This window comes from Perca flavescens, chromosome 7 (assembly GCF_004354835.1).
Source record: "Perca flavescens isolate YP-PL-M2 chromosome 7, PFLA_1.0, whole genome shotgun sequence".
Taxonomy (NCBI): domain Eukaryota; kingdom Metazoa; phylum Chordata; class Actinopteri; order Perciformes; family Percidae; genus Perca; species Perca flavescens.
In genome coordinates, this window is record NC_041337.1 from 12,824,370 (window position 1) to 12,846,051 (window position 21,682).

General features: G+C 40.2%; 1 protein-coding gene across 1 annotated transcript; it reads right to left on the reverse strand.

Moving 5' to 3' along the window:
- Positions 1 to 4,373: 4,373 nt before the first annotated feature.
- On the reverse strand, positions 4,374 to 15,912 carry ddx23 (DEAD (Asp-Glu-Ala-Asp) box polypeptide 23). The gene is made up of 17 exons (XM_028583940.1): positions 15,758 to 15,912; positions 14,579 to 14,730; positions 14,319 to 14,438; positions 10,219 to 10,312; positions 10,062 to 10,127; positions 9,827 to 9,965; positions 9,610 to 9,743; positions 8,877 to 8,989; positions 8,628 to 8,771; positions 8,197 to 8,422; positions 7,796 to 7,941; positions 7,489 to 7,666; positions 6,600 to 6,842; positions 6,328 to 6,479; positions 6,116 to 6,224; positions 5,622 to 5,796; positions 4,374 to 5,430 (listed from the first exon to the last, which is right to left on the reverse strand). The coding sequence occupies exons 2-17, from the start codon at positions 14,728 to 14,730 to the stop codon at positions 5,207 to 5,209; spliced, it is 2,415 nt and encodes an 804-aa protein (XP_028439741.1). The 5' UTR covers positions 15,758 to 15,912; the 3' UTR covers positions 4,374 to 5,206.
- Positions 15,913 to 21,682: the final 5,770 nt, after the last annotated feature.

Genomic DNA, 21,682 nt, shown 5'->3' on the forward strand with positions numbered 1-21,682 from the left:
GGTTTCAGGCTACCAGCTGTAGGCAAACTCAAACTTTAGCTGCTTTGCCTAAGGTTTCTCTATTGTAGGATGTCTCATATACTGGCCTTAAAATTCCTTAAAGACTTTTAACTATCTTTACTATTGCATGTTTGAGTATAATTCTTTTAAAACTATTTGCACATTAACGTCAGAACAGGAACAGAATGATCTTTACGGATAAACTAATGTAGGAATGTCTACTGTTGAATCCATTTATGGGAAATAGTAATGCATTTGATCACAATGTATATACTGAATGGGCACCTGGTTTTGTTTCATTGCTACTATATTTGTTCGATTTTGTTAATATGGACTTGTTTGTTGTTTCAGAAAAAATGTTGCCACCCATGTGTTCACTCATTAGACTCTGAAGACGGTGAATGGAGACACACACACACACACACACACACACACACACACACACACACACACACACACAAACAGCAGACTTGAGTCTCTGAACGGTCCCCTACAGTACAGTGTGTGTTCTGGGCATCACTCGCCTTTGCTGTTGCACAATCACTCTAAACACCTCGAAGAAAAAGGAAAAAAAAACAATGTCAAAATGGGCACAGAGAATGTAAAACACAACTTAGAAAGGGGAATGTTATCTTTTAAAGGATGAATTATTTGCCAAACTTTGCTTGTTTACATCGAACCCTTCACATATTATTAAGCACATATGCTGCACATGCTGCAGCTCCTCTTCAAAAATCTTCAGAGAATGTAAGCTTGCATGCCTTTTTGCACCTCCAACACCACCCGGTGACTCCAAACCCAACCGATCGCCCTGTAATTCGATTGTAGCACGTTATTGATTGTAGCATCCACAGTTTCTACACTTCTCTCACTCCCCTCGTGTGTCTTTTTGCAAAACATTGCGTCACGTACTGCAGTTTGATTCGATTTCTATCAAAGCAGATCCTCAGGTGTAAGTCCTATACACACTCATCGCGCTCAACTCCACGTAACGAATGTGTCGTGCTCCTGAAGGACTCGTAGCACCCGTGACACGATGTCATTCTGTTTCTGCACCCTCATTTAGTCCACGAGCCGATGAGGAGTTGGACGTGATGCAGACGAGCAGCGACCCGCTTCATGAAATGGGGTCGATACTGTTAACAGCCGGCTTTAGGAATTACTGGTTTACTGCTTCCATGTCTCACAGGTATCTCTAGCTAGTGTTCTGTATATTTTGAAGACAACAACAAAAAAATTAGCATGATTGAAAAAAAAAAAAAAAAAAAAAAATCTATGCAAGTGTTGCATGAAATCTGATTGTTTCTTTTTACAATTAAGTATTTCAGTAATGCATTGATTCTGATTCTCCTCGTTGTCTTGTAGTGATAGTCTTGTCTTTGGGGCTACTCACTCCTCACACACTATTACTAAAAAAAAAAAAAAAAATCAGAATGCATCACTTTATTTATCCACAAACATTAATATTGGGGAATTTTTTTTTCTATCCACAATATTGGGTGGACACTGGTTGACGCACTTTTAAAAGTCGCTCGCTTAAAAATTGTCCCGGTCCAAGATCAGGCCTACAATTCTTTTTTTTAAATTTGTGATAAAAATGAATGAGTGAATTATTAAAGCCCTGCATGTTTTAGTTCACCAATTAGCTATTTTCATTATATTTTGGCAGAGTATGTTTTTCAAAGCGGACCAATTTAGCAACTGATGAAGCAGTTGAGGTTTTTCAATTTATGAAGCACAATTTTTACAATTTACTTTCCTGTCTTATTCTGTATGCAATACTAAGCCTAAACATTGAAAAACTTTAAACGCCTTAGACCATCTGGACTTCCTCTTTTTGTGTGAGTAGAAAAAAAAATTGCACTACTTTTCTTTGGGATGGTTGCTTTGTAATGCAATAACTGCACTAAATATAACCGTGTATCCACCAGACTACCACAGCGTGCTAGCGTGATCCAACACGCCTCTTCCCTCTATTTATCAAAAGAGACAGCAAATGTGTAAAAAGTGAGACATTTCCTGCCTGATGCTGTATAGAATGCTTTCTATTTGAAAATATTCACAATGCTAAGTAAAATATGACTTCAAATAAACATGACATTTTATGTACTTTTAATTGTGTGGGTCCCTTTTTTGTTTCTCTATAATGCACTCAATTACTCTTTAGTACACCATGAACTTTTGTACAGACGTTGATCGTCCCCAGAGTTTGACTCTATATACTGTCTATGGTTTGACTTTTCCTCTAGCGCCACCATGAGGTTGATACTTGTGGCTTTTAAGTGAACAACTATTGGCTGGATTGCCACACAATTTGGTGCAGATATACAATGTTCCTTTTTAGGATTAATCAGAGTAAGTTTGATGATCCTCTTGACTGCTTATGTGTAAGTACCACAGACCGTATAAAACCGGCCACATACATTGAGGCAAATAAGTATTTGAACACCCTGCTATTTTGCAAGTTCTCCCACTTAGAAATCATGGAGGGGTCTGAAATTGTCATCGTAGGTGCATGTCCACTGTGAGAGACATAATCCAAAAAAAAAAAAAAAAAAAAATCCAGAAATCACAATGTATGATTTTATAACTATTTATTTGTATGATACAGCTGCAAATAAGTATTTGAACACCTGAGAAAATCAATGTTAATATTTGGTACAGTAGCCTTTGTTTGCAAGTACAGAGGTCAAACGTTTCCTGTAGTTTTTCACCAGGTTTGCACACACTGCAGGAGGGATTTTGGCCCACTCCTCCACACAGATATTCTCTAGATTAGTCAGGTTTCTGGGCTGTCGCTGAGAAACACGGAGTTTGAGCTCCCTCCAAAGATTCTCTATTGGGTTTAGGTCTGGAGACTGGCTAGGCCACGCCAGAACCTTGATATGCTTCTTACAGAGCCACTCCTTGGTTATCCTGGCTCTGTGCTTCGGGTCATTGTCATGTTGGAAGACCCAGCCTCGACCCATCTTCAATGCTCTAACTGAGGGAAGGAGGTTGTTCCCCAAAATCTCGCAATACATGGCCCCGGTCATCCTCTCCTTAATACAGTGCAGTCGCCCTGTCCCATGTGCAGAAAAACACCCCCAAAGCATGATGCTACCACCCCCATGCTTCACAGTAGGGATGGTGTTCTTGGGATGGTACTCATCATTCTTCTTCCTCCAAACACGGTTAGTGGAATTATGCCCAAAAAGTTCTATTTTGGTCTCATCTGACCACATGACTTTCTCCCATGACTCCTCTGGATCATCCAAATGGTCATTGGCAAACTTAAGACGGGCCTTGACATGTGCTGGTTTAAACAGGGAAACCTTCCGTGCCATGCATGATTTCAAACCATGACGTCTTAGTGTATTACCAACAGTAACCTTAGAAACGGTGGTCCCAGCTCTTTTCAGGTCATTGACCAGCTCCTCCCGTGTAGTTCTGGGCTGATTTCTCACCTTTCTTAGGATCATTGAGACCCCACGAGGTGAGACCTTGCATGGAGCCCCAGTCCGAGGGAGACTGACAGTCATGTTTAGCTTCTTCCATTTTCTAATGATTGCTCCAACAGTGGACCTTTTTCAACAAGCTGCTTGGCAATTTCAACGTAGCCCTTTCCAGCCTTGTGGAGGTGTACAATTTTGTCTCTAGTGTCTTTGGACAGCTCTTTGGTCTTGGCCATGTCAGTAGTTGGATTCTTACTGATTGTATGGGGTGGACAGGTGTCTTTATGCAGCTAACGACCTCAAACAGGTGCATCTAATTTAGGATAATAAATGGAGTGGAGGTGGACATTTTAAAGGCAGACTAACAGGTCTTTGAGGTTCAGAATTCTAGCTGATAGACAGGTGTTCCAATACTTATTTGCAGCTGTATCATACAAATATATAGTTAAAAAATCATATATTGTGATTGCTGGATTTTTTTTTTTTTAGATTATGTCTCTCACAGTGGACATGCACCTACGATGACAATTTCAGACCCCTCCATGATTTCCAAGTGGGAGAAATTGCAAAATAGCAGGGTGTTCAAATACTTATTTTCCTCACTGTAACTCTCGTCACAATTGGATTCAAACTGTTGCTAAACTCTCGATTGCTGCACAGAAATTCATGACATCACAATTTTCCAAATGGAGGTAGTCAAAAATGAGTGATAAACATTTTGGCCAAACATATAGTGTTAATGTAGGGCCTCATCGTCCACAGTAAATAATAAAATGTGTTCAGGGCCTTTAAACAAAGACGTTGGTTGTCAGCGGTTATCTATGAAATTCAGAGATAATCTGACTGTTCTTCACAGAGGTCAACACTTTTAAAAATAAGAGCAAACTTCAGGCACTCACAAAGTAGAAGAGCAGGAGTAACTAAAAGCACGCACGCACACACTTTCAAAAATTGTTTAATGAACAAGTCATGTAAACAAAGTTGTTTTTAATCAAAACTTGACAACATCACTCCTGCACCTCTTTGTTTGAGTGCTTTAAGTTTGTTCTTTTGTACATTTCATCCCCTTTTCTGCATCCCAAGATCCACCCACTGAGCACTATCAAAAAAACTTCTTGCCACAGATAGAAGTCTTGCTCATACATTTTTAGACAGTTATGAGCCAGACGTCACTCAAATTTGCTGTATTCACTACATACAAATGTTTCTATTTAAAAACGATGAAATGCAGAATGCATTTGAAGAAAATGGCTGGGACTTCTGGCATTGGTCTCTTAAAACAGTCAGGAAACTAATTATGGTTAACAGAGAAGTAAAAGGATAGTACTTACTACTCATCTACACTCACATCCTTGTTGGTATTTCTTACATTTGATAACTGAAGAGCAAGATCAGTTACATTATCATATCTTGGTTACAGAAGAAAAACAAAACAAGGACCACTGACTTCAAATTTACACATCTTTGAATGAGTAGAAATATTCAAATTCACACACATCGATGACAAACTGCCCATGTTTGAGTTTAAAATGCCCAAACCAGTGTGGTGCTGATTTTTGCACCAGTGAAAGACAACTGCCTGGCTGAAAAAGACAAAAACAGACCAAAAGAAAAAAAGAACCAAAGAAACGGGTATAAAATACCTTGAGACCAAATCCTGAATGTAAAACAGAGAAATTCTGTGCAGAAACAACACGATGAAACACGAGACACCGATGAGTGGGTGTTCGGCGTATAAAGTCCGATTCTCGTATGGAAACATCCGGGATAAATCAGGCAAAGATGGTCTCCTCGCGTCTCTTCTTGGTCAGGATGGTTCCAGGTTTGTGCTGAGCTTCCGGGTGATTGGTCAGCTCTGGAGGACAGGTGGAGACCGGGCTTTCCAGGATGGCCTGCTTCAGGTCGTAGAAAACCGCAGAGTCCTCTTTGGTAAGGAAAGTCAAGGCCATACCACTCTTACCGGCACGACCCGTACGACCTATACGATGGATGTAATCTGCAGGAGGAGGAAGATACCAACATGGCTTAGTAAATACTTTTTATATGTATTTTAGGTTATGAATTCTTACATGTCACCAAACAAATATCTATCTATCTATCTATCTATCTATCTATCTATAATGTTGAAGAAACAACTAAAATACAGACAAGAAGGAAAAGACAAATAGTGAGAATGAGGCTTCTTACCTTCAATGTTCTTAGCCATGTCATAGTTGAGGACCATGGAGACGTCATGGATATCGATACCTCGACCAGCAACGTCGGTGGCCACCAGGATATCTTTGGCTCCTGCCTTGAGGTTGGAGAGCGCAAACTCTCTCTGCTCCTGGCCTTTGCCACCGTGCAGCGTGCAAGCATTGTACTGAGAAGAAAAAGACAACTGAGGTTACATTTTGAACGCTAACACGATGTTGTTTAGCAGGTTTAGCAACATTAAATAGCACTAAACACAAAGTACAGCTGAGGCTCATGGGAATGTCGCTAGTTTTGCAGGTATTTAGTATCAGACAATACAACATTAGAAAATGTGACCGTGTTTGTACCAATCGTCATCTTCAATCTCATTTGATTGTTGCTTATTTAGTGGACACGAACATTCAACGTTATGAAGAAAAACGTAGCGTAAAGTTTTCAGGCGATAAAAGACATTTTGGACCCACTGGTCCAGTCCAGGGACTTACCCCCATCTTCTCCAGAGACTTAGCCAGCACGTCACAACCCTTCTTCTGGTTGACGAAGATGATGATGGGAGGCTCGAAGCCACGCGACAACACCTCCAGCAGCTTCTTCCTGCACCACACACAATCCAAAACCACTCAGTAAGACAACTTGACATAAACAAATGAGATATTTGATTTTGACAGTTGTATTTATACGTTTGTGTCCGTCTCACCTCTTCTCTCCCTCTGACATTAGCAACACCTTCTGTTCGACTCTCTCGTGAGGTTTGCCAGCAGAGCCAATGTACACCACAGCAGGACGTCTCAAGTAGCTCCTGGCCAGTCTCTCTACTGCTGCAGGCATAGTAGCTGTGAACATGACCGTCTGAAAAGGTGCAAAAACATTTTCTTTTAAATAAAGCATGAAAACACAAATAACGTGTGAGAGCAGCTGGCACCTACACAACAGTCTCGTTTATAATTCATGTTTGACCGATAAACATACCTGTCTGTATTTATGTTTTCCAGATTCAAAGTTCAGCATCATTTTCTCAGGGTCCTCTGCTTCGTCGGTGTCTGGTTTCTGATTGGTCACTGGGATGTACTCCAGAATCTTCTGGACGTCGGGCTCGAAGCCCATGTCAATCATACGATCTGCCTCATCGAGGACCACATAGGTGCAGCGGCCCAGAACCAGGTACCGGTTCTCCAGCACATCGATCAGACGGCCGGGGGTGGCGATCACAATCTGTTAGAAAAGGAAAACACAGCTGGTGAATATATGCGTTTTGTGTACGAAGCATTGTTACATTATGACATTAGACACTTTAAACATTAGAAAACAGTCCGTTTGTTTACACTGTCTGAAATTGTTTTTGTTAAAAAGGTCTGGTAAGCCAAATAAACAGCTGCTAAGAATCACAACAACCAAAACATATTCGCCTCCATTTTTTAGGCCTTTATTTGTTTACATTTTGGCAAATGTGTACCATTAAAAAGGTATATGGAATTATCCATTAGCAGTTCTTGTATAGCTGGATAACTTCCAAACGTGATGATTATCAGGCAAGATCTCAAGCGTCTTTTTTTCTATGATTTCTAGGCAGATTTATGGACGTTTATCTGTGACAGACAACAGACATCTGTAAGTCCTCAGAGTAAATCTTGCACTGGAACAAACTGTGTGTATTGATATTTAAAAGCTTTGCGTTAGAAAATATAATGAAGAATTACTTATTAATTCAACATTTTGTTACTTTTTTTTTGTTTTTAATTATACACAGTGTTACAGAACAGACTTTTGTGCTTGATGGGTGTTAACTTTAGACACTTAGATTATCTAGTTACTGTTTCAGTGGCTTTTCCCACACAGGTGTAAATACTAAATGTTTCACCTCACAGCCCATTCTGAGACGGAAGCCCTGGTCCTCTCTGGAGATTCCTCCAATCACAGCCACTGTGCGGATGCCAAGCGGTTTACCAAACTTTATGGTCTCCTCTTCAATCTGCTGCGCCAACTCACGAGTCGGAGCCAGGATCACAGCATAAGGACCCTGGTCTGAGTCTTCAATCCTGCATGTACAGCCAAGAGAGCAGAGCAACGTCACAGACAGTTACGTCAGTAAAAAAAAGGCCAACGGAAAAATGCAGCGGGACATTGTTAGTTGGTTTACTTGAGATGATTTGAGCATGGGCTGTTACCTGTCAATCTTTGGCAGGGTGGTGATCCAGACAAGCAGTGGAATCAGGAAAGCAGCTGTTTTACCGCTACCCGTTTCAGCCACACCAATGATGTCACGGTTCTGTAAACCAATAGGAATGGCTTGCCTCTGAATAGGTGTCGGATCCTGGAATTTAAGAGAGAAAAGTAATTATCAGTGATTCAATTTAAATGAACCAGTGAAAAAAAGTGAGGATATATCACTTTGTAGGTCAATAAGAAGAAAATAGAAAATTAAATTAACTAACTATTACAATCATGAGCTTTTTACCTAACTCTGTGCACAACTGGAACTAAAATAACAGCTTTATTGGCTTGTGAAAGTTACAAAAACACATATTCCTCTTATGAAAACTTCAACATGGAGTCTCAGTGCGCCGACCTTGTAACCACACTTTTCGATGACCTCCAGGATGTGATCGGGCATTGAATACTCCTTCCAGTTCCTGATGGGGTTCGGGATCTTTCCTCCCTTGGTGGTGATGCTGTAGTCCTCTCTAAAGATTCGCCAGTCTCTGTCCGTCATCTCGTCCAGCTTCTTCTGAGACCAATGTCTGTCGTCCCAGCGCTGCTTCGCTTCCTTCTTACGCATCTTCTTCAGTCTTGTCCTGAGAAGAGAGAAGAAAGATACTGTCCTTAAGTTGTTGAGTCAGTACAAATTGTGTCTACTTTGTGTCTGACAAACATTTTTCATTGATTAAAACACATTTTTAGACAGATTTTCTAGTCAGTTTTTTTTAAGTTGCTTTTTAAAAACCACCAGTATCCTCTTTAAAAACCCCAAACAGACCTGATCATCTCTATTTTACTCACTCTTCCTGCTCCTTCTCTTCCAGCGTGCGCCTTCTCTCCATTAGGTCACCGTAGAAATGTGACTGGTCTCTTTTCTGCTGCTTCAAGTCGATGCCAGCGATGAAGCCTCGTCCGTACAGCTGCACGTGGTGCTTTTCTTTGTAACTGAGAGACAGATTGGGAACATGTTGTTCAGACTGGTACACATTCTGACAAAACAAAAGACCTGCTTCAATTCGAGAGGGATACAACGTGTTCATGTTTACTCACATTGGGTTGTAATCGACTGAGGTGTCTTCAGAAGCGTCCCACTCGAACACAAATTTCCTGTCGTTCAGGTGACGAGTTCTCCGGCGTTTCTTGAGCCCACCCAGGTAACGCTCCTGTGAACATCAGATATTTAATTTAGTTCATTACATCATTCAAAAGGTTGCATTTTAATGCACAGTTTGATCATGTTTTAGAAGGTCAACATTTTTAAGTTTGCGATGCTTGAATACCAAAGTAACAGGTTAACTACAAATAACAGTCAAGTCACTTTTTTTTTTAATATATAGCCCAATATCATTAATCAAAAATCTGCCTCATGGGGCTTTACAATCTGTACAGCATGACACCCTCTTTCCTTAGACCCTTAATTCAGTTAAGTCAGTTAGGACAAAGAATACGTTACATTATTGGCTTCATCTGTATAAGTGATGGCTTTTCAGGCAGAGGTGTCAGTTACATAAATCTTTGTTACGGTTCTATTCAAGGATGAAAAGAGCCACAACACTAATTTGACATTTGATACCTGCTGCTACCGAGAACAGCAGTGACTCGATGTGTATTTTGCCGTTGAAGCATTTACAAGGACATTTCTCCGGAAAGGATTTACTGTAAATTACAAAACGACCAGTGATTTGGCAGTCAGAATGGGGCTTCAGACTTTATGAAACATTTAAAATTGACAGTCACAGCCATCATTCATCTGCTCTACGCAATTTCTCATGAGACTAATAACCTTGATGGCGTGGAGTTCTTTGCTTTTATCTTTCTCCTCTCTGAGCTTTTGTCTTCCATCATCGTCTTCATTCCCGTTGTTTTCTCTCTCCATTCGCTCTCTTCGCTCTCGTCTCTCTCTTTCCTGGGGGTCCTCTGTAAACACACAGTCTCAGTTACGATCATTATGCTTTCATAAACCGCATGCAGTACTGAATGAACCAGAGGCTGATACACACCCATCATTTTTCTCCCCATGTCCTGGAACATCCTTCTCTTCTTCCTCTCATCTTCCAATAATCTCCTCCTTTCCTCCGTCTGTTGCTCCCTCCGTTTTAGAGCCTCTGCTTCTCGCTCTGTCTTGGAGAGGAACTTGGGCTAAAAAAAAAAAAAAAAAAAAAAAAAGTAGTAAGGAAAAAAATCTTCTCGGGTTTAAAAAGAAAAGTCAAATGTGAACCTCAGGAAACTTCTCACCTTTGCCTCTGCTTCCTCTTCTGCCTTCTTCTTGGCAAGAAGCTCTTCCAAAGATAAAGGTTGGACCTGGACAGAAGCAACACAGGTCAAACACGCAAAATAACAACCTAAGAAATAATGTAACGCTATGAAAGATTCAGCCAAACCAGATTTGTACCTTTTCTTTTTTCTTTTTTTCATCTTCTTCCTCTTCTGTTTTTATATCCCTCTCTCTCTTTGATTTGGCATCCTTCGACTTGGGTGAGAGACTTCTACAATGGAAAGTTAATTTTAACAGATATAATCAACCTCTTTCAAAGTAACAATCACTCTTTTGCTTATTTTGATAATTTCAACAAACAAAATGTTCATTGTAACCTAACCTACTCATACACATCCAATGACCCAAAAGGAGACACAAAAAGAAACATCTTATATTAACTGACACAAATACAAATTAAAGCTGCGAGCAGCGATGGACGGGCCCTCGCGCCTCTGCGCGCGCCGGGGTTACCGGCAGATGCCGCTCCTTGCAACCGCGCAAATGAAAAGGGATAAAAAGGGAACTCCCCGCCGAGTTCAACGATACCTCACACAAGACTCTACGTCATACGGTTCATTAGCTGTGAAAGGGGGCGTGGCTAAAGCATAGGGGGCAGGTCCAACCATCACCAATTAAAAATGAAGCCTCTGCTGAGATGAATGATATCTCACACAAGACTCTACCTTAAATGGGTCAGCATGTATGAAAGGGGCCGTGGATTAAACATAGGGGGTGGGCCAAACCATCACCACTGAAGAAGGAAGTCTCTGCTGAGTTCAATGATACCTCACACAAGGGTATACCTTAAACGGTTCAAATGTTATGAAAGGGGGCGTGGTCTGAGTAAGTGGGCGTGGCCATATTATAGGGGGCGGCTCAGTATCACACGTATACCACACATTCTGAGTTTCATGCAAATCGGATGATGTTTGTCATATAAGGCAGATTTCCTGTTGCCAGCGGGGGGCGCTATGACCAAAAGTCAATTTTGGCCTGTAGGTGTCCTCAGGCCTGGACCCTTGTCAATTGTGAGAAATTTCGGGCAGATACGACAACGTACACTCAAGTTACAACAACTTCTTTGTTCATCGCTAAACACTGAAAATGGCCACCACGCCACGCCCACACCGTCGGACGAAAAGTTTTTCTTTTAATAACTTTTCATCGTTAAGGTGTTGGGATGGTACAGACCAAGTTTGAAGTCCATCGGATGAAATCTCTAGGAGGAGTTCGTTTAGGCCTACTTCCTGTTGTCACTAGGGGGTGCTATGACTTTAAGTAAATATCTGCCTTTATTTGTCCTCAGGGTTGGACTCTTATGAATCCTGAAAAGTTTCGAGGTAATCGGACAACGTACACTCGAGTTACACCCACTTCCTGTTTCGGCGGCGAAACGCACAAAATGGCCGCCCTGCCACGGCCATGCCCTATGACGAAAAGTTTTTCTTTTAACAACTTTTCATCTTTAACATCTTAAGATGGCACAGACCGAGTTTGAAGTTGATCGGATGAAATCTCTGGGTGGAGTTCGTTAAAGTACGACATGTGGAAATGGCCAAAATCGCACTAATTTCGAACATTTAATTCAAAATGGCGGACTTCCTGTTGGGTTTAGGGTATGGCTCTAATGACGTTTTTTGTACATCTTGACAGGTTACATATGTGTACCAAGTTTTGTGAGTCTACGTTAAACGCACTGCAGGGGCTCAATTTTCGTAACTTTCTAGGGGGGGCTAGCGAGCCATTTTTGTGCGCCTATTCCCAAAACCCTTAAAATACGTAAATTTTCACCAGACTTGATGCGACCACCAAATTTGGTGAGTTTTTGAATATATTAAGGCCCTCAAAAAGCCAATTCATTTGACGGGAAAATAATAATAGAAAGAAACAATAATTCCTTCAGTTTCAATAGGGCCTTCACCGCTGTCGGCGCTCGGGCCCTAATAAATAACAAATACAAAAAGGTTCGCCATTTGACTGACGTAGTAATGTTTGGCACTTCTGCATTACCAAGTGCTGAGTCGAATATATGAGAACTGTCAGCAGGGTGGCTACAGGTATAAACAAGTTAAATTTAAGACTTTTTAAGACCACTTCTAAATGAAATTTAAGACTTGAATGCGGTGCGTTGTAATTATGTTCAGCGAGACACTGAACCAGACAACCAAAAGCAAACAACTGGACTTGCATGTGCGTTATTGGTTAAATGACCACATCCAGTCAAGATTATATGGAGCAGTTCATGGGCCATGCAAATGCCCAGGATCTACTTCAGCATTTCAAAGTAAGTGTGCAATAAATATATTTATTAACTAACCTCTTGTATGTTGTGTATCATACAGTTAAGCTTTACTGATTTGTCAAGTGAATAACAACTATGGATAGGGCACTATACGTTAATTAGACAAATTAAAATGAATGAATTAAAAACAGCCAAATTGAGTTTTAGAATGGTATTAGAGTCTGCTGTTTACCTGCCAATATGTATGAATAGTATACATGCTGCTCATAAAAATAGCCCCACATCCTCGCATACCCTTCACCATACCCCCACATCATCACATACCCTTCACCATACCCCCACATCCTCGCATACCCTTCACCATACCCCCCACATCATCACATACCATTCACCATAACCCCACATCATCACATACCCTTCACCATACCCCCACATACCCTTCACCATACCCCCACATCATCACATACCCTTCACCATACCCCCACATCATCACATACCCTTCACCATACCTAGAGATTGGCATGGAACTTTATCAGGCTGCATAGTATCCTGGATCCATGAAATAACTGGCTTTTAAAAATAAAAATCTGCCTGCCTCTATGGGAATTTAACATAGGGGTGGGCTGACTTATGCCCCCTGTTTTTAAGGAAGAACATTTATTTATGATACATTATTTATTCACAAAAGAAGATTAGTGTCCTTAAAGGTTGGACTTTTCCTACTTTTTTAAAATAAGGAATTAAGATCAATTTCCAAAAGATGATTTTTGTATTCCTCTTTTTAGTCAAATTATCATGGGTTCATAAACTTATGTTTGCTTTTGGTTGTCTGGTTCAGTGTCTTGTCAAACATATTTACAAACGCACCACATTTTTGGACTTAGGTGAGGAGTTATTTTTTGATATATGGCGCCAGTCCAAATTTAGCGTAACGTATCTGGTCTTGTCCTTTCCACAGGTAAATGACTGTACAAGCCCCGAATCTGCTTTGAACACTTCTTCAATCCCGTCATTAGACCTGTAGGAATTGTGGCTTGTCACAGTCTTCAGCACCCAACTCACCTCTGCTCGGAGTGTTGGCATAGAGCCACAAATTGCTCGGCGGTCAGCTGGCATTGTTGGCTGTGGATTTCCCATCCTAACATCCAGCGTTGTAGCGTTTACATCGTTGCTAGCGGTAGAAATGGTGTAGCAGAAACTAGCAATTACGGGCTGCTGGCGAGCCTTTACGTAGTACGTAGTTTACCAAGTTGGAAATTCTTCCGACGAATAACGCAGTTCGCTTCATAAACATTCCCAGGCACCGACCTTAACCCATAATACTCGTTCTTTTCAAGCCATTTGTAACTGAACTTCCATTTCCCCATGTTTCTAGGTGGCTATCAACCATTGCTGTAGCCTATTACCTGTATGCGGCGAAATTGCAATTCCCACTGACTATGGCCACGCCAAGACCCGCCCACGAAGCAGCTCGATTGGTAGCGGTTAGGCATTTGACCTCGGTGAAGGTTAAGGTTAGGATAGCCGATTGGTCAGGGGATAGGTCATGTACAAAAGGGGTTACATTACCTTGCGTAAAAAATATTCGACCTGGCTGGCAGAACAGATTGCCTGCATTTTCGCGGTGGCATGACACAAACATATTTAAGACCTATCCAATCTGAATTTAAGACAATTTAATACTTTTTAAAGGCCTTATTTTTAGGAAAAGTGATTCAAGACTTTTTAAGGACCCGCGGCCACCCTGGTCAGTTTACCAGTTATAATTACAACTTGGCCATTGGCATGAATGTTGTTTACAAGTTGGAAACTGGTAATTACAATAACTCTGATAACTTGAACGCAGCATAAATGTGAATGATTATACAGTTGTTTGAGAATCTTTAGAGTTGTGGCCAAAACATCTTTTTGCTTTTGCCTGAAGAATGTGACTCAACATTCACATGTGATCCTTCTCCATCTCACAAAGCTGTGTATTTCAGCATTCACATACCTGGATCTCTTACTGCGATCTTTATCACGTCGATGGCCTTCTCTGTCCTTACGGCCCCTCTCTCTGTCCTTATCTCTGTCACGCTCCTTGTCTCTATCCTTGTCTTTCATGCGTCGGTCTCTGTCATTATAATACAAATCATATACAGTACAATGTTTAATTTCAACAACAGACAAACTGAAGGTTAGTTATGCAACAACAAAAATAAGACAAATGCTGTGTGTGTAATTATGCAGAAACAATAATTTGATTTTAGTTACCTTTCTGCAGACTTAGAGCGATTTCGTTCACGAGAACGATTGCGCTTGCGTGTAGGCGAGAGTTTACGTTCTCGTGAACGGCTGCGTTTCCTCTCTCTGTCTTTGGACCCTGAGGATTCAGCATCCTTCTTATCTGTGGAGTCGGCTGCCATCTGTAAAGAGAAAGAGCCTGTTGTTACTGTTAAAATCAGATATTGGACATTCATTTGGGTAAGTTTTTGATAAGGAAATGTACTACTACTACTTTTGAAAGGACATTAATTAATGAACAGCCTACAGTTACACTGTTATTACATCGTAAGGTAGACATTACATTTAAATTTGCTTTAACAGTTTTTCCTCACAAGGTAATATTGCATATTTGAGTAAACCTTTTATAGATAAGACACTACGAAGTAAACACCTAAAAAGTAGCCAGGTGGATAATTGAGAGCCAATCATAAAAATCTAAATATGCAACACAAAACATTACAGGCATGGTCACTAACCATATGCCAACTACATCTTTCTTTGACATTAATTGCTGAATGAGTTTTAGCATGTTTTACATAATTTTATAATATAAAATTTGCATTTAGTTTTTCTGTTACTTTACGGCAAAACAAATTTCACGTTGAGGACAATAAAACTGAAATTAAAGATGCAGATTAGAAGTTGAATTTTGTCTAGCTAGTGCTGTTTGTAGACAATAAACAACACAGTATTTCAAATACAAACTAAATGAGAAATATTGAATGAATCCACGGTTTAAGACCCATGCATGTCAGCTCTTATCCATAAGGTTGTGGGCTTATCCGCTTACATTTTGCATTACTGTTAATGTAGCTAATTATCCTGAGAGTATCTGACGGTATATAAGTCTTCCGCTAAAAGATTCAGGCTTATTTTAGTATCATATCAAAGGTTACCATCAATGTTAAGAACACCTAACGTGTCACAACGGACATAAACAATGAGATAAAATTAAGTAACGTTAACGTTACGTTTACTCTGCAAAATGAATGCAGATAGCTAGCTAGCTAGCTTCTGACGTTAGCTAACAACTAAACGTTAGAAAAAAGGCAAACTATCTTCAATAAACTGCCCAAACATGCAACACTGAAACCTAACTCAAGTCAAACGTTTGCACTTTATAAGCACAACAGGGGAAATATGAAGCGCACTACATTTAAAACCTACCTTAATAATTTGTCCACAAAACACTTCGTTGCGATTTATGTACGCTTCAAGAAGACGCCATATTGCTCGACACGAGCGAACGCCAGCAAGGGCTTGTGGGAGTCGTAGTACTGAGAGTTCCTCACAAGGTGCAGCAAACGACTGTTTATACTACATTTTCCATGGATGACATATCTCAGCAAAGTTGATGTTGTCAGGCCCCAATTGTTTGGCACATGAACACCTAAAGCGCCTGACCAGAAAAGAAAAACTTGTCTGTATGCCATTTTAGGCACAAGGTGGCAACCGTGTTACAAGTTAGCACAACACTGACTTTTGTTAAATTAAATCTAGAAGAATTTGATAGTACATGATAGGTCTAGATTTTTACAAATGAAACAAATGACAATTTACGTATGTTAGGCTTTTAAACATTGTTGGTGCATTTTACAGTTTAAAGTATGGATAACGTTGTGCTTTAGGTTTAAGTTTTTCTTTACCTTTGACGGTTTAAGTCTGAAGTAACTGCATTACTCAAGCTTAGTCAATTAAAATCCCCACTCCCCTTTCTCCTGTAGTAGCCTATCTATCTATCTATCTATCTATCTATATATCTATCTATCTATCTATCTATCTATCTATCTATCTATCTATCTATCTATCTATCTATCTATCTATTTGTCATATAACAACAATAAGAAGAGAAGAATTAATAGCACTTATGTTGAAAGACTGAAACTTTAAAACAATGAAAATTGTGAAATGCAATCATAAGAAAAGGATTAAAATGCCCATCAGTCCATTGTTGCCATTGACTATAGTGCAGCCATGAAATAGCTCTGTCTATTCAGTATGATTTAAAATCACTATCCTCTGCAGAGACCAGACCGTTTTTTCTCTAATCTAATCCGTCCTCTGGTGTGTACATGTTCCTGAAGACAGATAAAAGATATATATGCCTGACGATAGTCTGGATTGGCCCGATGCTGATTCATATTCAAGACTGGCCTTTTCATCCATGGGGAGATCAAGAGAGATTCATGGAGCCCTTCTGAAGGTGAAACTGTTTCAGTAAAAACAGATCAAAGTTGATGGTATAAAAAAAAGAAAAAGAAAAACACAAAGGAGAAAGATACAGGGGAAGAAAACAATAGCCTGTTAAGACAGTAAAAGTCAGATTTGTATTTTTTATACTGCACTGTGGTCATTAGCATTTCTTTGTTTTCCCTTATAACATTTTTGGTTAAAAGTCTGAGGATGAAAGCTGCACAATAAATGAATTTCAATCAATCAATAAATCAATCAGACTTTATTTGTATAGCACTTATATAAAATGTAACACAAAGTGCTTCACAGACACCACACAAAGCGATATGCCTCATACAGTAACTACTATACATACTTTGCAAAGGGCTATCTTTAAGGTTTCAGGGTTACTCTCAGCACTGGTGTAACTAACGACATTAACAATGACTCTGTTCCATTTAGGTGTCCAAGTAAGCCATGTCAGTGCACCAGCATGCATAATACCATGGCCCTGAAAGTTGAACACCTAATTGTCATGCAGCCATGATTAATGTTATTCATTACATCTGTGCTTTTATTAATATTGCATGCCAAAATCTCAGCCATGAAGGGTTAATTCTGTGAATCCTTTGTTAATATTTTTCTTCATTTCACTGGATAAACTGTGATCTGATAAACTGCCATTGCAGATAAAGCACAGGTGTTACTAATAACATTAACAATGCCTTCGCTCTATTCAAGTGTCCCAGTAAGCCCTGACAGTGTGACAGTGAGCCAGCATGCATAATCCCAGGACCCTGAAACAGAAGCAGCTAAATGGAATTCAGCCATTATCTCTTTTTATTATTTAGATCTGCTGCTTTTCCTACTGTGACGCTGTGAAAATGTCTTTTGTGAAAACATCCTATAAGCAAAGGCAGGCAGAACAGAACTGTAGGCAAACTGCAAGGAGTATGGGCTCGATATATACTCGCATTAATTTGGTAACAAGGAGCAGGAGTGCAGGCAGGTAATTAGTCAATTGATGAGTAGATGGGAGAACTCAGTGCAATGAGAAGCAGAATCAGATGTAGATGAGAGGATGAGGCCATCATGACACTTCGTCGCTGATTAGTCATGTTTTTTTATGTTTTCATAATATATCAGTACAGTGCCCGTTCAAACTGTGCCTGTCAGAATGGGCTGATTGCTTGGCCTCTGATACTGCTTGCAGCTTTCTGCAAAACCATTGTACCCCAAAATAACTTACAGAAGGCCCCCAAAGCACCAACCCAACTGTATACAGATACTTTCTTACTTGTACCTCTGAGGAAAACATAGTACTACTACATTTACCTGACACATTTTGTTACTGTTACAGTGCATATTCAGATTTTACTCACAAAATATCACAATTAAAATATGATGCATTAATATTATATCCAGCATTATATTGGAATTGAAAGCTCCATCTTGAACAGACGTTAAGTCAGTGCAATTACATTGTGCTAATAATGCTGCTCTTTGACTCTTCACTTATGTGTGCATGTATGTCATGTAAGTATATGGTGCTAACTCTCTCATACAGAACTAGTAATGTATAACGGTAAAAAGGAGAGTTCTCTGTGCTTCTGCAGACCACAACAATCCGGTGCAACCAAGGCAGGACACAACAGTATAAAATAACAAAGAATTTGCCAGTGCAACACAGATGTCTTCTCACTTAAGACTTAATACTACTTAATAGTTTAGATGTAACCTTACATCGAAAAGTTAGTCACTGTTATACACCTTAAGAAGTAAGAAGACATCTGTGTTGCAACGGCAAATTTTTATTTTTATTTTAGTAATGTATAACATTTGTACAGAGGTAGCAGTAAACAGTAAACAAAATACAGACACATTGTTCATTAATATAGTGTAAAAAGTGAATTCATTACCATATTCTTATAGATTTATTATTATTCATTCATCACAACTAAAGAATGAATCAAGAAAGTGTTGATTTATATTATTTTGCCAGCAGTTTTAGGTAAATGCACCGGAAATATCAAGGCAGTGTTATTTCTACTTAGTGCCCATGACATTTTGTGTCTCTGCCAAGTGCTGACATAAGTCACTCACACACAAACATACTTTTGTGCTTCACTCTTGCCATGACTATATGTTTGCCATTAGGAGGTTGTGTTATACTTCAACAACACTTAGCCCTAGCTAGTTATGCATAGACTGAAGATTTAGTACACCAGTTGAATCTCAAAATCTGCTAATTACCATTACTCTCATTTACCTTTTGCTTTATTGTTGCTGTTTCTAATTTAAGCAGAGGTACAGTGACAAAAAGCAGGAAGATGAGGAGAGACAGGACATGAGATAAACCCATGCAGGCACAATTAATTGAAGATTTATGATGACTTTGTTATTTATCTTCAAATTGATGTGTCATTAATGTGCGTGTGGAGAACATTTAGGATTAAAAGCAAAGGAAAATGTATTCTAAGGGGAGAAATAACATAATTTCTGTAAACAGGCAAAAAGAGTCAAATTTTACCCCCCCCTTTGAATGCATTTCTTTACCATGGCTCTACATGTTTTGTTTGTTTCACAGCCAGTTAATGATTCTTCAGGTCAGGAAGCTGGACTGCGTTGGGTTTATCATGTGGATATTTGCAGTTTTTATGCCAGACAGACTTGCTGGGGTCTCATGATTGGATGGCAAAGATATGAGTGTGATTAGCTATTATCCAGATGTGCACATTGCATGTCTGACTGTAACTCTCTCCCTCCAACTCCTATCTACAGTCGACCCCCAACCCAAGCACCTCATGTGCCCCAGCCTTTGCTCCCTTCCCCCCATATTCCCCAATGCCAGCCGTGATTGTCTAATTAAACCGCTAGAAGAGCACTGACTCTTGACATGCCCTCAGGGTGTGCCACACGGGGCATGTAGGCATGAAGAGGGGGGTTAGATCTGGTAAAGGTGAGCAGTGTGGGTAAATAGGGGTTTCTGGGGGTGTCATAATATGCCGGATGAGGGGAGGGGGGTGAGATAGTTATACCAGGGGAGCCCATTTACCTCTAGCAGGGACACAAGGGGTCTTATCATTCCAGCAGACCTGAGCTGAGCGCCGGTGTATGTTGAACCTGGCTCACCTTGCTGCACTTGGGGAACGAGAAAATATGCAGAGCGGATAAGATAAACTGCTTAGTATACACAGCACACACTGACACACATTCATACACCAATTCACATGTACATCGTCACGCATGGATGCCCTTAGCTGCAAATACAGTACCCACAGAAAAACACACGAACAGGCACAATTGTAGTACTAACACCCAAACGAGACAAAGGAACTTGGTTGAATGTATTTACGGCATTACAGCATTTATTTTTTAATCACAGATGAAGCATCATATCTATTGAATATTTGATTTGGTTTTCAGGGCACTATGCACTGTATGCAAATGTTAATACAGCTTAACATGGTTAATATTAATGAGTCAGTCCTCAGGGTTCAGGGCTATAGAAAGGCTGTGGCGTCTGCTGTCTGGTGATGTCTGTGTGCCTCATTGAGTCGCCCAAAGCACAGACATACACAGGCTGAGAGCTGCTGTCATATTACAACAGCTTTGGACTGAGCAATAAGACAGAGATGGACAGATTGATTGAAAGGAACTTTACTTCAATAAATCTGGTACAATCAGAGAAATTCAGCTTTGATTTTTGTTATTTTGGTGCCAGTTCTGGCTGCTATAGTCTGGCCTTGAGAGACATGACACATTTGAAAAGCTAATTAGGATGTTTAAAGGAATAGTTCTACATTTTTGGAAATATGCTTATTTGTTTTCTTACCTAGAGTTAGATGAGCAGCACAATCTTGTATCTGTCCAGCAAATAGTTAGCTTGGCTAAGAATAAAGACTTGAGACTAGAGGGAAGCAGGTAGCCTGCTCTGTCCAAAGGAAAAGAAATCCTATCTGTAAGCTCACTAATCAACACACTAGCTCATGACCGAAGAAATAGTCAGGCACATAATCCCCTGTACCACAACTTATCTTTTACACTTTGTTTTTCGAATGGGATTAAAATACATAATTGAAGATATAATGTGTTAGTTTGTGAGCTTTAGAGGTGCTGGTAGTTTACCTCTGGACAGAGCCATTCTAGCTGTGCCACTCCTTTACAATTTTTTGCTAAGCTAATCAGCTGCTGGTCGTAGCCTTATATAAACCGTAAATGTGAGAGTGGTATCAATCTTCACATCTTACTCTCAGCAAGAAAGCAAAAACATGGACAGTATTTCCCAAAATGTCAAACAATTGCTTTACAGTACATTGATTATGCACACAGAAGGGAACAATTTTACAAAAACAATATGTGGGAAGACATCATAGTGGCCACGTCTGCTGGACAGAACCACAGAGAGGCCAATGCCCTAATGGGACACTGGAGAATGTCACTCCTCACCCAGCTGAGCCTTTGACATACAACCCCATTTTCCATCCAGAGACAGGAGTTATGACACTGTCAGAGCAGCTGTGGCAAAGCTCACTGTTATAGTGCCTTTGGGGGGGTGTTCGGTGTGCTCGGGCATATAAGGGAATGTAACCTATATGTCAGTCTGCAGATAGCTCATCAGTAACCAGGCAGCATAGCTTTGCTTCCTTTTCTGCCGCTGTGGTGCTGGAGATGTCTGATAGGTTGATTGTGCGAATGTGTTTGAGCTTGCATCATGTGTGTGTTTTTTTATGTGTGTCTGAGCTGCCATGTCTGATAGATGATGTGCTTATGTGGTAATGAGCCACGCTACACTGCAACCATTTTCTCTGACTCCCTGAGAGGGTTATAGATGGCAGCACTCTTCCCTAAATCATCCTCCCTCTGTTTCCTGATCCTGATCCTCAACGGTCTCACCGTCTTGGCTGCAGGCACCTATCC

Bases quoted from the DNA above. Each gene is read 5' to 3' on its own strand.
- ddx23 (XM_028583940.1), bottom strand. From the start codon at position 14,730: ATGGCAGCCGACTCCACAGATAAGAAGGATGCTGAATCCTCAGGGTCC. The intron at 10,313-14,318 runs GTATGTGAATGC...TTTCCATTGTAG, and splicing joins GATCGCAGTAAGAGATCCAG to AAGTCTCTCACCCAAGTCGA. The intron at 6,225-6,327 runs GTGAGACGGACA...TGTGTGGTGCAG, and splicing joins ATGTCAGAGGGAGAGAAGAG to GAAGAAGCTGCTGGAGGTGT.